At 37.5% G+C, this 17,183-nt stretch overlaps 3 protein-coding genes across 3 annotated transcripts; all 3 read left to right on the forward strand.

Moving 5' to 3' along the window:
- Nucleotides 1-5,719: 5,719 nt before the first annotated feature.
- Nucleotides 5,720-6,430, forward strand: LOC138907975 (uncharacterized). Its single transcript, XM_070198602.1, has one exon. The coding sequence runs from the start codon at nucleotides 5,720-5,722 to the stop codon at nucleotides 6,428-6,430; it is 711 nt and encodes a 236-aa protein (XP_070054703.1).
- A 785-nt stretch (nucleotides 6,431-7,215) lies between these two features.
- LOC138907976 (uncharacterized) lies at nucleotides 7,216-7,847 on the forward strand. The gene is made up of 2 exons (XM_070198603.1): nucleotides 7,216-7,343; nucleotides 7,400-7,847. Exons 1-2 carry the CDS (start codon nucleotides 7,216-7,218, stop codon nucleotides 7,845-7,847), a joined length of 576 nt encoding a protein of 191 aa, XP_070054704.1.
- A 7,096-nt stretch (nucleotides 7,848-14,943) lies between these two features.
- LOC138907978 (uncharacterized) lies at nucleotides 14,944-16,305 on the forward strand. Its single transcript, XM_070198604.1, has 3 exons — nucleotides 14,944-15,270; nucleotides 15,472-15,537; nucleotides 15,733-16,305. The coding sequence occupies exons 1-3, from the start codon at nucleotides 14,944-14,946 to the stop codon at nucleotides 16,303-16,305; spliced, it is 966 nt and encodes a 321-aa protein (XP_070054705.1).
- Nucleotides 16,306-17,183: the final 878 nt, after the last annotated feature.

Here is a 17,183-nt window from a genome sequence, read left to right on the forward strand (position 1 = left end):
CTCGTCATGTGATTGGAACACCCACTATCTAAATACCATTTTTCTTTGCAACTCTTTCTGTGGTGCTACTGCAAAATAGAATTATCACCTTCTTTTAGGTACCCAAACTTGCTTAGGTCCTTGTTGGTTAGTTCTACAGGAATCAAGGTTGTTTTTAGGTTTCCAAATCCATCCTGAAACATTATATTTACGAAATCTACAAAAAGAGTATTTATGTCCAACTTTATTATAGTTATGACACACATGGGTTGATCCAATTTTTGATCTCCCACTTGTGTTAGTACTTGTGGACACAGTTCTAGACAGTCCTTTTCTAGTTGACTTGTAAGTCGCTTGATTAGATTTGACAGAACTATGACTGGTGGACTAGTGCATGCCATTAAGTTGCATATGCAGTTCCTGGACTTCATCTTGAAGTACATATCTTTCGATTTCACAAACATCAAGCTTAAGTTCCCAGTCCTTCTTTTTCCTATTGAGTCTCCTTAATTCATTCAATATTTTTTGAGACTCTTTCAGGGTAAGGTCAAGAATATTCTATAATTTATTACATCTATCACAATCATAGGATCTTACCTCGCTTATTTCACCTCGTGCCATGAAACAGTTTTCAGTATCTTCTTTGCATTCATCGTCTGATGCATCTTCATCAGTCTAACAACCAGAGTATCTATTAATGTCATTTTTCAAGATGGCCATGAAGCAAAAAATTCTTCATGTTTTGAACTATCTTCATCATTCCAGCTTTCTAAGAATTTATTTTTATTGAATCTTCTATAGATTTTCCTCTTAAGTTCTGCGCATTCAGCTTGAACATGGCCATACCTTCCACATTCATAGCATTTTCCGTCATTTTTATCTTGTTCATTGTATTGCCTGGTTTGTCTAGATGAAATTCTTACTTTATTTGTGTTTCTGTATCTTCTCATTAATCCATTCATGTTTCTTGACACCATGGCGATTTCTTGTTCAAGAGCTTCTGGATCATCATCAACCTCATTTTCAGGTCCTTTAGTTATAGTTTTGAAAGCAACGGTGTTCTTCTTTTCTTCCTGACGAGTTTTCTTGAGATAAGTTTTCTCAAATGCTATAATATCTCCTCGTAATTCATCATATGAAAGTTTGTTTAGATCTTGAGATTCGAGAGCAGCTACCTTTGTCTGCCAGGTAGTAGGCAAACTTCTTAGGATTTTTCAAACTTGATCACCGCTTGAGTAGGGTTTACCAAAGGCTTTCAAAGCGCCAATGATTTTACTAAATCGTGCAAACATCCCCTTAATAGATTCTCCTTCTTTCATCTGGAAAAGTTCATAATCGTGAACCAATAGATTTATCCGGGTTTCTTTTACTCTGATAGTTCCTTCATAGGTAACTTCTAGTTTGTCCCACATTTCCTTTGGGTGTCACGGCTTGAAATTTTCTCGTACTCTTCTCCACTAATGGCAATATAAAGCAAGTTTTTTGCCTTAGCGTTGACTTAAACAACAACCATTTGCTCGTCTGCGTATTCATCTATATCTTCAGGGTCAGCGGGTGGTTGAGCTGCTGCTGATAGTGGATAGTTTTTCATTTTGATAACGTGCCATACTTTGACATCATAAGATTTTGTACAAATTTTTATTCGCACTTTCAGTGAGAAAAGTGTTGTCCATTGAAATATGGTGGCCTGACTTGTGACATTCCTTCTTGAAAAAGTGCTCCAATAGTTACTAGATTTTCCATGATCTTTTCTCACAAGTTTCTAAGCAAAAGTGTGAGACCTGCTCTGATACCAATTGAAAGTGCAAGGGGGAAGGGGTGAATTGGGTGGGGGGTGAATTGTAATTTTTCTTTTCTTTTTCGAGGTATTCGACTAACTTGCGTTCTAGTCAACTAGGCTTTTAAAAACTGAATATAGGAAAATAAATTGCAGAAAGTAAATGACACAATATATTTTTATACTGTTTCGGATGTAGAATAAATCCTACGTCTAGTCCCCTTGGATTGCAAGGGTGTTCTCTTTCAAGTATGAAGTGGATTAGTACAGATGGGTTGATGTTGTTATACACCAACAACTTTGTCACTGTGTTTTTCTCTCCATGCTCGATATAATGTCTCACCAAGATTCTTTTCTCTCTTTCTTCTCTTCCTTGTTACATAAGAAGTCTATAGCAGACTACAATGCTTGTTTGAAGTAGAACAAATAGATTGAAATTGGTTCGATCAAAGTATACCCTTCCTTGGCATCTTCTGTAGAATATATAACGAGTTGGTCTCCATTCTTCATGGCGTGATAGTGTAATGATTGAAAGGCAACCCAAGGGAGTTGATTGTCAGAATCAATCAAAATGATTTTTTTCCAAGAATAAAATGGATTTTCCTTTCGTTTCTTCCTTGATTTCCTTTTTCTTGCAAGCCGTTGAGATGAATATTCTCCGTAGATCTTTTATGTAGATTGATTGATCTTCTATGCTGATTGATTGATACCTTCCATAAATAGTTGAATCGAGTATCCATAAAAGATGCGGTCACTACCATTTTACTCTTTGATTCTTGCCTTTGGATCTTAACTTGAACGTTTGACTCCTTGATTCTTCCTTTCAGATCGTCTGCTAGAATCTTTCTAATTCTTGTGACATCCTTCTTTGGAATCGGTTTCCTGCAAGTATAATTAAGTTATTATCTATTATTAAAATATATATCTAACATTTACTAATTTGACATAGACTTGAACTTAATCTATGATAAAGTAAGTCTTTGTTTACCCATAGTTGTACATCCCATATGCTTGGAGGTCTATGTAGACGCCCATTCGATAGTTGAAACTCTTTGAATATAGGTTATGCCTAGGGCAAGTCTCTTAAGAAATATAAGGAAGGTATTAAGAAAAGAAATATGGTCTTTGATGATCTAGTCTTAGCTAGTAAGTGGATGAACTCATACTTTGAAGAACCCCTAATGTGCCATGACGCAGGGCAGACCAGTGAGGACGGATTAAACAGGACTAAAAGACTTCTAGGATGACTACTATCTTTTGAATAAGGAGTGCATATGTCACGTTAGGCAAATCCTACGTCCCTATGAAAGAGGAAAATGAAGAGTATTAAGGAATAACACAAATTTCACATGGTAGGCACGCTTTTGGGCTCGATAATAGCATAGCCTAAGAGACAAATTCATGAAGTCAATTGGGCCAAAGCGGATAATACTTTCCATGAATTTGGATCATAACAATCTTAAATATCATTATTCATTTTTGGTGTGTATTAACTGAATTTGGTGAACTCTCGCATTATCTCTTTTTCTTATGCATTACAACTCGAAAGAAAGTAAGAGAGTGGTGAATTAAAGAACTCACGAAGGGCAATAAGACATATTTGTCAACACGATAACATTCTTTTCTCTGCCATTTAAACACCAGTGAGTTTCCTAACTCTATCAAACTCCATGCAAGTTCTTAATAATTCACCTTAGATTACTTTTTCGTTGTTCTTGAAAGCTAATACCAAGTTGAACTACACCAACACGTTAGACTAAAATGTCAAAAAATGCCTCTAAAGGTAGGTATCTCTCTATCCATATTTGAAACCTGATTGGTCCTCTCGAATCAAAAAATTAAAAGTATACAAACTATTGCATGTCTACTTTTTATGATCTTGATATATACAAAAATTGTTCTCACACGCAAATTTTAATTTACGTCTCTTTCGCTGTATATTATAAAACTTTTTATTATGAGATATTGAGAGGAATAATGCATTAACCGATGTGAATTATTACACTAACAATTTGACATTGTACCTGAAACTTTAAATAAGTAGTGTTCAGACCTTTTTAAAAAAAAATAGTGTTCAGACTTAACTCCTATATATGTTAAATAACATATTTTGGAAACAGAGATTATGGAAATGAATTTCAAGCTTATGAAAGAAAAATAAAGAGATCTGAATAGATTTTCTCTCTCTAGCTTAGGGATCTCGGCGCACGTTAAGATAACATACGCCGACGGTGGTAGCCATGGCCAGAGGGCGAGATCGACCGAAGAAACAACCAATTGTTATAGTAGGGAGCTCGGTAAGTACTAGGGTAATAACTGAAACTCTAGAAAATGGAGGAGAACAAAGAATTTCAACACCAGTAGCGACTCATTTTCCAGCTCTTTCACCATTGGTGTCGGCAGTGAAATCGAACCCTGAGGTGAAGAAATTGAACCTCAGCGGAGAACCAAAAATGCAATTGACAGGAAAAAAAGGCCATAAGGAAGTACAAACACTAATGATCCAAAGCTCAAAGATTCAACAAAGGAGAAAGATGAAGTAGCAATGAAGCAACAAGCTACAGAGCCTACTTAGACTGGACTATTCAACTGTAATCGTGCTGCAACTAATAGTATGTCTCTTGATTATATTTCTCCGGAATTGGTTGAGGGATCTGTAATTGTTAATCTTGGCAAAGAAGAAACAGAAAAGCAGATTGATAAATAGAAGTTGGCATTAATAGTATATGTAGTGGGAGATACACCTGGATATAATTACATGAAGAAGTACGTGCAGCAAAACTGGAATACTGTATCGGAACCTAGAATCTATTATCATGAGAAGGGATACTATGTTGTTAAATTTCAAAGCATAGCAGACATGAATTAAATTCTATATGCATGACCTTATAGTATTAACAACAGACCTATGATTTTAAAGCAATGGACTCCAGATTTTGACTTTAATGCAGAGTTCCTCACAGAATTGCCTTTATGGGTTAAGGTTTCAAATCTACCCATGAGTTTTTGGAGCAGGGATTCATCGAGTAGGATAGCCAATGTCATTGGTGTTCCTAAATATGCGGATGAATGCACATCAAAATAGACTAGAATATCATTTGCTGGAATGCTCATAGAAATTAATGTCACTAAGGCCTTGCCATCTGAAATAACAGTGATGGATCCTTCAGGGAAAACATTCTAGCAAGGAGTGATGTTTGAATGGAAACTTGAATACTGTGAAAAATGTTTAATGATATGGCATAACTGTGATATGCAAATAATGGATACATCGCACAAAGAGGAACCAAAGCAAACTTGGCCAATAAAGAGGATGAAGAGACCTCAAAAACTGGTTCCAACTTGGGTACCAAAGGTAGACACTCGTATGCCAGCTACCTCTGATCAGCAGGGTACTAGCTATGCAGGGACGACCAAACAAACACAACAACCAACATAAATAATGGTAAATGAAGAGATAGATCCACAAGCCAAAGAGAAGTAGTTATTGAAAGAAAAGACAGCTGAAGAAATAAATGACAGACCTATGAATCAAATAGTGTAAGTTGCTATACTTGTGAGAAATGAGTTTGAAATATTGCAACAAGATGATGTTGTGGTGGCAGTCTTACTCCCCTCTGATTTAGGAGGGGGATTCATATGCCATCAATAGTGTCTTGGTTAGCATGGAATATGAGGGGGATAAATAAAATATATAAACAAAAAGAAATGGCTACATACCTTAAAGAGAATAAAGTAAAGTTAGTTGGATTAGTGGAAACAAGAGTCAAGGAGCATAATGCAGGCAAAGTTAGTAGGAAAATAGCTCCTGGATGAGAGTTTGAAGCTAATTATGCAAGTGCAATTAATGGAAGAGTCTAGATACTTTGGGATAGTGTTGTATATCAGATCAAGAGTATATAACAAGGAGCTCAATTATTGCACTGTAATGTGGTTAGCAAGAACCAAATCATTGAGTGTGATATGACAGTTGTGTATGGATATAACACACTAGAAAAGAGAAAGGAGCTATGGCAACAACTTGCAGGAATCTCACATAAGGTATCTAAGCCCTGGATTATCTGGGGTGATTTCAATTCCATATTATGCCCAAAGGATAGACTATATGGTACTGCAGTAACTAACATGGAGATAAAGGACTTTGCTGAATGTGTTCGAAATCTGATGCTGAATGAGCTACCATGGAAGGGAGATTACTATACTTGGACAAATAAACAACAAGGTGGAGACAGAATCTGGAGTAGAATTGACAGAGCAATGGGAAATGCAGATTGGATGATGCAGTTTGGACATCTCACTACTAAGTACAAACTACCTCACATCTCAGATCATAGCCCTATGATGATAAACACTAACTTGAGGGAGCCAAAGATCAAGCCACCATTCAAATTATTTAATGTTTGGTCAACACATGAGAACTTTCCTAAGATAGTGGAGGACTGCTGGACACAGAACCTGCATGTAGATACAATGAGAAACATTTGGCTGAAACAGAAAGACCTACGAGGAAAACTGAAGATTCTAAATGAAACTGAGTTCAAGGGTATTGCTATGAAGATTGAACAAGCCAGGGAAGACCTTAAAGAGGTTCAGACCAAGATAAGTGCACATTACACAGATGCACTTGCATCAGAAGAGAAGAATATACTATGTCAACTTGAAAGTGGTCCTTGATTGAAGAAAGTATTATGCAACAGAAGGCGAGGGCAATGTGGATAAAACTTGGGGACTCTAACACTAGCCACTTCTCAACAGTCATGAAGGATAGGAAACAGAGGAAACAAATCACATAGATAGATTCTCTATATGGAAGGAGACTGACTGACTCAGTAGTTATAAGGGAAAAGATTACTCAGTTTTACAAGTCACTCATGGGCACAGCAATTCCCAGTGTGGCAGTAGTAAATAAGAAGACCATAAGAAGAGGAAAAAAGTTAAACCATGATCAACAACTTCAGCTATGTGAAACAGTAACAGAACAAGAAATCTATGATGAACTATGCTCTATAGAAGATGACAAAGCACCAAGGGTAGATGGATACAATGCAATTTTCTATAAAAAAAAAACATGGCCAATTATCAAGAATGAAGTTATGGAAGCAGTAAAGGAGTTCTTTATAACAGGTACTATGTTAAGAGGCATCAATTGTACTGCAGTAACTTTGATTGCAAAAGTAGCTAATCCGGCTACAATCAAAGAGTATAGGCCAATTGCCTGCTGTATTGTTCTCTATAAAATCATTGCTAAAGTCCTGGCAGGAAGAATACAAAAGGTTATTGCTAGTATCATCACGGAAACACAAGCTGGATTCATTCCTAGGAGAAACGTTGCAGACAATATGATCTTGGCACATGAATTGGTAAAGGCATACACAAGGAAATACATCTTACCAAGATTCATGATCAAAGTAGATATTCAAAAAGCCTATGATACAGTAGATTGGAGGTTCCTGAAATAGATGTCGGAAGAGCTGCACTTCCCTCCAAAGTTTGTTAGATGTGTGATGGAATATGTGTCAACTGTTAATTACTCCATAGTAATCAATGGAGAACCAACCAAACTATTAGATGCTGCAAGAGGGCTGAGGCAAGGGGACCCAATGTCACTTTCTTATTTTCCATAGTCATGGTGTACTTAAGCAGAAATCTTAGTGAATTGAGGGATGAGAAGCAATTTAAATATCATCCTAAGTGTTCAAAAATGAATATCACTCATTTGAGTTTTGAAGATGACCTACTAATATTTGCCAAAGGAGATCTAACTTCTGTAGGTCTACTACACAGAAAGTTTGGTAACTTCACAGATGCTTCAGGTTTACAAGCTAACAAGTCAAAGAGTGCTATCTATTTTGGTGGAGTACCAGATCCTCTCAAATATGATATTCAACAACTACTGGGATATGGGCAAGGGGAATTACCTTTCAGCTATTTAGGGATTCCACTGGCTACAAGAAAGGTGAAGATGGTAGAATGGAAACCATCAATATCCAAGACCACTGCAAGGGTGGCTTCATGGGTAGCAAAGAAGTTGTCATATGCTGGTCGAGTCCAGTTGGTGAAGTCAGTTCTGTTTGGAGTTCAATCCTACTAGGCTCAGTTGTTTATAATATCTGCCAAAGTGATGAAGGCCATAGAAGCTTACTGTAGAAGCTATATTTGGTTAGGAGAAAATGAAATAAGTAGAAAAGCATTTGTTTCTTGGAGTAAAATGTGCGTGCCAAAGTCAGCTGGAGGTCTTAACCTCACAAATTTGAAGATCTGGAACAAAGCAGCTATAGTTAAAACTTGCTGAGAATTACATAGTAAGCAAGATACTCTTTGGATCAAATGGATACATGAGTACTATATAAAAGGGAAGCAGTTAACAAATATGTCCATACCCCAGCAAGCAAGTTGGATGGTAAGGAAATTATTCAAGGCAAGAGAGGAATTGAGTAATGTGGAACATAAGTCACCAGGGAGCAGGAGCATGATTAGGGACGTCTACCTGAAAATGTAGGAGATCTACCAAAAGTCACCTGGAAGAACCCGATGTGTGGGAATGCAGCAAGACCGAAAGTAGTCTTCATAACATGGCTCCAATTTCAAGGCAAATTACTCACAACTACAAGACTAAAAAGTTGGGGTATGTAGATAGATACAAGCTGTCAAATGTGCAAACTAGCAGAGGATAGAAAAGATCACCTATTTGCTGAATGTGAAGTTAGCAGATGAGTGTCGAGCAAATTAATGGCATGGATACAAACTGATTGTCCATCAATGATGTCACGGGGGTAAATGCAAAGTTGGATAGAACAGAGAATAAGAGGAAAGACAAAGCAAGAAAAAATACTAAAGCTGGTATATACAGAGTACATATATGCAATATGGATTGAACGAAACAACAGAGTTTTTATGCAGAAAGCGAGAACAAGTGATGTTGTAGCTAGAGAAATAGCCTAAACCTGTCATGTTCGTGTTGCTTACAATCTTAAGATGACTATACAAAATTTTAGATTTCCAAGTTAAGGTGTATAGGATAGTTTCTATTACTGTAGTGTGTTTGTCATATGAACAATAGACTGAGTATAAAGTCTAGCTGCATTTGTAAATATTCTACTTGGTAATTAATGAAAGTTGATAGTACCAAAAAACAAATAAAGAGAAATCTCCTAGTACTTCAATAATGTACTGATCATTTTGGAATTGGATAGACCATCTACTCCCACTAACGTGAGAACTTTACAGAAATCAACAGTTTTATGCAAATTGTCCATCTTAATTTAATAAAAGGAAATCATAAAGACTTCTTTGAAGGCACATTTGGATTCCGGCAATCTGCATTAGTTCCACTCTTTAATCGTCGTTTCTTGTTTTTTTGCTTAAATAAATTTTTCATATTAATAAAAGAAAACAAGTAATTCGTCAAATGACGTACCGGAACCAAGTGTGGTTCTTTTGGACTCAAGCGACGTAAATAAGTATAAAAAATTACTGGGTACCATTTTATATATAGCGTGGTTATTCACTGCGCTATATTTGAACTAAAAAAAAGGCGGGCTATATAGCGCACATATATGACACGGTATATTATAGCGCAGTGAATACATCATTATATATACATAACAATGCGAGCCTCCATCTTTCCCGACCAGAAACCAGTATCCTCCCCCTTTTCCTATTCCAGCGGTCCCCCTCCATTTTTAAAGAAAAAAACCTCAGTAGAGCCCACCTGTCCCACAAAAAGTGTATCTTCTCGGTATTGTAGCAAGCTAACACCGAATCTAAGGCGTTATCGCATAGTGGATTGCTTGTTTCATCTCCCAAATCATCGAATCTTCACCTTTCAAAAACTTTTAAATCGAGGTATTCCGACTTACTTTTTGTTAAAACTTATTTATAAAAAAAGCGTATTAGTTATTTTTTTACTGTGATCTATGTTTTTCGTGATTATTTTGTGATTTAATTAATTTGCTTTTTTTTTATCCAGATTAGATTATTGTTGTGGTAAAAAATTAGTAAAATAGATAAATTGTTATTTTATGAATAAATAATGTTATTAATTGTTGTAAATAATGTTTATTAGTTATTTTTTACTGTGGTATATGTATTTTTGTGATTGTTTTATGATTAAATTAATTTGTTATTTTGTATCCAGATTAGATTATTTGTGTGCTAAAAGATTTGTAAAATAGAGTTAGACGCGAACGTCTCTAGCAAAAACCCTAAACCCTAGCGGCGATATTCACGTTGATCGCTGCCATGGCCAATCTGGCCGTCGGCCATCCATCGACGGCTGGTCATCCCTCCCCCACCCTCGCCCCAACCCCAATTGCATCAAATACCAATACACAACCATTAGACTACCCAAAAATTCTGAAACCTAGTACGTCAAACACTGCCATGCATGGACGAGCCGCTACTGTTGAACCAATTTCCCTTCGACAGGCAACAATTGTGATTGGGAAACCATTGGTGAAGTTTTCAGAAGCGGAGGTGGAACGTATGAATGTAATAGAAGGCTTACAATATGCTGTTGTATGTAAGTTTTCATATGGATGGCCTGAGCTCCAAGAACTACGTCAAATAATCCCTGCTCAATGTAGGATCAAAGGAAAATGTAACGTGGGATTCCTTAGGGACATGCATGTCTTGGTACGGCTAACACTATGAAAAGATTTTATAGATTTTTCATCTAAAAGTGTTTATTATGTCAAGGTCAAAGATGATTATGAATATCAGCTGAGGACGTTGATCTATGATTCAAAATTTAAAGTTGGAGAGTAGACTCCTAAGGTAATGGCATGGATATCTTTTCCAAATTTATTGCATACATTTTTTGTCAAGGAATATCTTTTTTCATTAGCTTCAGCAGTTAGTAAGCCACTGCATCTGGATATGGCGACCATTAATAAAACTAGGCTTAGTTGTGCTCATTGAAAGTGCTCATTGATCTCTTAGCAGACTTGCCTAAGAAAATTCGTATGGATATTGATAATGAAGTCACTGGGGAAGTTAGGATAGAATGGGTTAAGGTGAATTATGATTATCTTCCTAAATATTGCAAGGAATGTAAACTTCAAGGACATGATGAGCTATACCGTTGGCAATTACATCCAGAGCTAATGGAGAACAAGGGAGATGACAAAAAGGCTGGTACTGGTAAAGAAAAGGTTGTGGGCAATGTGAGTGAGCAGTGGAAAGAAGTTAGGGACAATCGAGTTAAAACTGGTGTAAAGCAAGATACTCTATCTAAAACTAGAAAGGAGTTGGTTCCAGTTGATAATTCTGGTGATAAGCAGGTTCAAATTTCTAATCAATTTGCAGCTCTAGAGAATGAAGAGGCTGGGGAAGTGCAGAAGAATCAATTGGCAGTCATTAATGAAGTTCAAGAAGTGATTCAAGTGGACAAACCTTCTCCTGCTAAGAGTGGGAAACAAATATCGCCTATGTCAGCTAAGAAACTGAACCCTACTGCTCATATATTTAATCCTATTGATCGACGGATTGGGAGTCCTGAGAATCTTCAAAAGGAGTTTACGATACAATTGGTCAATAGAGCTTTTGGGGGTAACCTAGTTACTACCAACAAGTCATGCCAACAAATTCCATCTCAATCTATTGATACAAATAATTCAGCTGAATTTCCTACGATCAATGAGAAGGTTCAATGGAGGGGTGGAAGATTATGGGCTAACCAGATAGAGGAAGATTCTGAGGAAGGAGAAGCACCTGATGGTGCACAAGGTGATGAGGATTCAACAGATGAACAGCAAGAAGATGCTGATCAAAGTGTTAATGGAAAGGCTTTAATATCAAACACAAGTGTCACAAAGCACAATGAGGAAAATCTGGAAAACAAATGAGAAGGTGAATCCAAGGAGCAATAAAATTCAAGCCCTAAACATGCAACTACAGTAATCCCTAATGAAGCTACAGTAAAACCTAAAGGAGTTGAGGTACAAGCGATTGATCCAGGAGGAATAGGGGAAGTAACTAATTGTATACAAGTTGATAATGTTGATACAATAGTAGCTGCTCAAATCCAGAACCTTCAACCATTAAAGGAGACTACTGAAGTGACAAACAAAACAGGTAATAGTGTGTCATTGGCAAAAATTCAGCTGAAGCAGCAGAAAGGTAAGGGAGGCCAAACTATAGGTACAGTGATACCTAAAAATACAAAAAATAGTTTTGTTCCTGCAGTGGGAAACATTGGTGAAGAAGATAAATTTGATGGAGCTGGAAAGGATTTGGATGACGAATCGACTGCCCAAAAATTTTTTCATATAGCTCGACAAGGAGATCTCTCTATAAGGCATATTGAACAGGTCAAATCAGCAGCCAAAGGAAAGAAGAAAACAGCAAAGGACACATCCAGTGTTCCAGTACCTGGGGTACAAACACAAAGAGCCCTAACTAAATCCAATAATTTGTAATGGATGCTCTCATTTGGAATATTAGGTCAGTGAATACTCAACAAGCTTTTGAGAGGCTTGTTACAATTCATAGACAATATCATTTTGATTTCATAGGTCTCATGGAACCAATGCAACATGCTAGAAAGTTGGAAAGATATAGAAGGATGATTGGTTTTGTACAAGCAATTGCAAATATTTCTAATAAAATTTGGGTATTTATAGATGAAGTTTTTGAGGTAAGTGTATTATATGATATGGTGCAACAACTCACACTAAGGTTATTACATATTGAATCTCAGGTGGAGCTCATTCTCACACTAGTGTATGCTAAATGTGACGCTATAGAAAGGATGAAATTATGGGATTCATTGTATGACATGGCTACAAATATGACTGTCCCATGACTTATTGGTGGAGATTTTAATGTAATATGGGATGAGGAAGAAATATTTGGAGGCCTACCAGTGTCCATAAATGAGGTGGATGATTTAAGACATTGTATTAATATGTGCAATCTTTCTGATTTGGGCTTCAAGGGAAGCATATATACATGGTGGAATAGGCGTGCGGAAGATGATTGCATATTCAAAAGGCTTAATCGTTGTGTTGCTAACATGGAATTCCAACAAACCTTTCCAGGTCTGGAGGTTACTCACCTATCTAAGATTGGGTCTGATCATTGCCCAATGATGTTGAAATGTGATCTTCAAGCAACTCCAGTGAAGAAATCATTCAGATTCCTCAATTTTTGGTTGAAACATGAATCATTTAAAGATGTGGTGCGTGAAAATTGGCATGCTGATTTTAGTGCCAATCCTTTTATCCTCTTCAATTACAAGCTGAAGAAGTTGAAGAAGAAACTGTCAACTTGGAGCATAGCTACTTATGGAGATATTTTTTAGAGGATAGCAAGTCTAGAAGAAGTTGTTATGGTTCATGAAGCCCAATTTGAAGCTCATCCTATGCAACTGAATCGAGAAAGATTAAAAAGAGTTCAGGCAAAATTAACTAGATTCCTTGCTTTGGAGGAGGAATTTTGGAAACAAAAATCAGGAGTAGAATGGTTCAAGGACGGAGATAGGAACACTAAGTTCTTTCATGCATAAGTCAATGGTATAAGGAAGAGATTGCAGCTTAAGAGGATTCAAAATAGGCTTGGATACTGGATAGAAGAAGATGAGGAGATTGCTGCAGAAGCTGTCCAGTTTTTCACAAATCAGTTCAGTGAAACAATTGTTCCTAATGCATTTGGAATACTTTATAATGTGCTTACATTGGTGAATTTAGAGCAGAGTTTGGTGTTTATCAGGCAATCCACAAAAGAAGAGGTCAAACATGCTGTTTTTGGCCTTAATGGAGAAAGTGCAGGGGGACCAGATAGTTTCACAAGCTGCTTTTATCATGCTTGTTGGGACATAATTGGAGAAGACATCTTTGATATGGTGAGAGCCTTTCTTAATGGTCAAGAGCTTCCTAAGTGTGTTACTCACACTAACCTAGTTCTACTACCAAAGAAGAAGGAAGTGACAACATTTTCAGACATGAGTCCCATAAGCCTTAGAAATTTCACTAATAAAATTATCTCAAGGGTGATCCATGAGAGGTTAGTAGGGTTTCTTCCTAATATTATCTCTGAAAAGAAGGCAGGGTTTGTGAAAGGGAGAAGTATAGTTGAAAATGTGCTTTTAACACAGGAGATCATTACTGACATAAGGCTGAGGACTAAAGCTGGACCTAATGTAGTAATGAATCTTGATATGACTAAAGCTTATGATAGACTTTCTTGGCTATTCCTAACTAAGGTTCTAAGAAAGATGGGGTTTTGTGAGAGATTCATAGGGTTGATTTATGGAATTGTTTCAAACAATTGGTATTCAGTGCTCATCAATGGAAAATCTCATAGTTTCTTCAAATCCACTAGAGGTGTTAAGCTAGGGGAGCCAGTGTCTCTTACTCTCTTCATTTTGGCTGCTGACGTATTGTCAAGAGGCTTAAATGCTTTGCATTTGAACCGATATTTCCGTGGGTTTGGAATGCCTAAGTGAAGTCCTAAGATCAATCACTTAGCATATGCGGATGACACCATTATCTTCTCTTCTTCAAGTGATAAGTCATTACAGCTAGTGATGGAAGTCTTGAGTGCATACGAAGCTGCATCTGGACAATTGGTGAATAAGAGTAAATCTGCTATTTACATGCATCATTAAACAAGGTTGCAGGTGGTCACAAAGGTAGAGAGAATTACTGGAATGAGAAGGCATTAGTTTCCATTCACTTACTTAGGATGCCCCATCTTTTATGCTAGGAAAAAGATGGACTACTATCAGGGCTAAACTACAATCATGGAAGGGTAAATTGTTATCTATAGGTGGGAGAGCAGTGTTGATCTCAAATGTCCTTCAAAGCATTCCCATTCATCTTCTTTTAGCTGTTAATCGTCCCAAAAATGTCATAAACAAGTTATAGAAGATGTTTGCACAATTCTTCTGGAGCAGTGCCATTGGTGGTGGTAGTAGGCATTGGGCTTCTTGGAATACATTATGCATGCCATGTGAATAGGGTGGAATTGGATTTAGATCTCTTCATGATGTATCTAAAGCTCTTTTTTCCAAATTGTGGTGAAATTTTAGAACAAAGTCAAGTCTTTGGAGTGCATTTATGAGCCAGAAATATTGTAAGAAGCTTAGTGCAGTGATTGTATCATGAAGGAGGGGTGGATCACATATATGGAGAAAAATGTTGGAATGCGGAGCTCTAACTGAATATCAAATCACTTGCTCTCCAAAGATGGGATCCTCACTCTTCTGGTTTGATAACTGGACGGGATTAGGAGCTTTATACTTCCTAGTTCCTCAAGATTTTGGGGTAGATGAATCAGTTCATAATGCATATGATGTGGTGAAGAATGGTACTTGGGATGTGGATAGATTGACTGAATTATTGCCCGAGGAATATGCAGCTCATATTGTGGAGAAGTTAAAGCCTCCAGTGATGCAAGAAGAATTAGATGTGCCATATTGGATGTTGGAGACTCGAGGGCAGTTTAGTGTTAAATCTGCCTGGGATTATTTGAGAAGAAGAAATGAACCAAGGATGGAATATAAGATGATATGGGTAAGAGGCTTACCTTTTAAAATCTCATTCTTTATATGGAAAGTTTAGAGAGAAAAACTACCTTTAGATGATTTCATGAGAAGGTTGGGTTATTTTATGCCTTCAAAGTATTGGTGTTGTGTTCAATGTAGGCGAGAATCATTGCAACATTTGTTTTTCACGTCTAAGGCTGCTAGATGTGTGTGGAAATATTTCCTATAGAGGGCAGGGATATCTTTAGAAGGACTGGCATTGCACCAAGCAATCACTAGATATTGGACTGCCCAGGTATGTCATAGATTGAAGCCTATTATGCAAGCTTTACCTTCATGTATTATTTGGGAGTTGTGGAAGATAAGGAACGACTTAAAATATGGGGAAGCAGTGACAATTAGTAGAGTGATTTACCAAGTTTCAACCACTTTGCAAGCTCTTGTATGTGTAAGAAAGCCAGGCCTACATAATGCTTCTTATAACTGGCAGGAGTTGATTTCCATGATGGAAAAATATACCCTACGATTGAAGTATGAGAAGGTGAAATGGGAGTTTCCTATGGAAGGGTGGATCAAAATCAATACTGATGGAGCATCTAGGGGAAATCCTGGAAGGAGTGCTATAAGATTCTGTCTAAGGGATAAATATGGAGATGTCATATATCCTGCAGGAAGGGAGATTGATGAGGCTTCAAATATAGAGGCAGAAACTTTGGCAATCCTGGAAGCATTGAGGTATAGTAGTTTGCATCAACATCATCAGGTTTGGCTCCAAACTGATTCAATGTTGCTTAAAAATATAGTAGAGGGTTCATGGAAACCTCCTTGGTGTATTATAGATCAAGTAGATGAGATTAAGAGGTTGTTGAATGGTTGTATTAATATGGTGTCACACATATATAGGGAGGGGAACAAACTAGCGGATCACCTTGCCAACTATGCACTGGATGTGGGCAATTTTGAATGTCATGAATTTTGGGAGTTGGATGTACAAGCAAGAAGGATATTGAATGGTGATAAGCTCCAATGTCCATATTTAAGGGTAAAAGTTACAAAGAATTAAAGAGTAAGGAGGAAAGGTGGAGTAGAGAGCTGGAGAATTCATTAGATCATCATGTAAAAATCCTTCAGGAGGAGTACATGGTGATCATTTTTTCTACTAACCTTGTGTTTGTTTTTGCACGAGACGTTATTGTATTCATGTCATGCAATTTATTACGACTTCTATGGGTGGTATTAGCACTATGTGCTCATTCCCTTGAAGGAAGAAAGATGGCATGCACAAGCATGAAACAAAGGAGGCAAATGAACATTTACAGATTGCATCAAGCATGGAAACAAGAAATATTGTCCCCAGGCGTTGGTCTTGGTGGTACAAAATATTTCGTGCATCACAACAGGCTTAGCGTCCTTCAAACTTTGCTATAGACCACGCCTAGCCAGTCCAGTAGCTAGTTCAAATCCCAAGCGACGCGAGGTACTTCGCCAACTCCATCTTGCTATAGACATGGTGATGCACAATGCCTACCATTGTTGTAGACCATGCCCAGCAGAACCTCCAGCAAGAATATTTCCCAGGCGATGCGAGGTAGGACGCCAGCTCCTCCACGCTATTTACCTAGCGACACACGGCTTAAGGCCTGCTCTATCGCGCTATACACCTCGCCTAGCTAGGCCAAGAGCGAGATCAACACCATGGCTACGCAAGGTAATACGCCAACTCCCTCTCGCTAGGGACCTGACATCGCGAGATCTGTGGCACAGTGTACCTGAGCAATAATGGACAACACACTCATCATGGCTATTTTGGCTGCTCATATTGGACACTTGGGATACAAATTGGATTAAAATCTTCACAAGGAAAGCTAGTTGGATAGTTAAAGAACAAATTCATTCAAAGGCCTCAAGAGATAAGCAAGGAAATGCACGCGAAAATGAGCG

Source organism: Nicotiana tomentosiformis, chromosome 3, assembly GCF_000390325.3.
Source record: "Nicotiana tomentosiformis chromosome 3, ASM39032v3, whole genome shotgun sequence".
Lineage (NCBI taxonomy): Eukaryota > Viridiplantae > Streptophyta > Magnoliopsida > Solanales > Solanaceae > Nicotiana > Nicotiana tomentosiformis.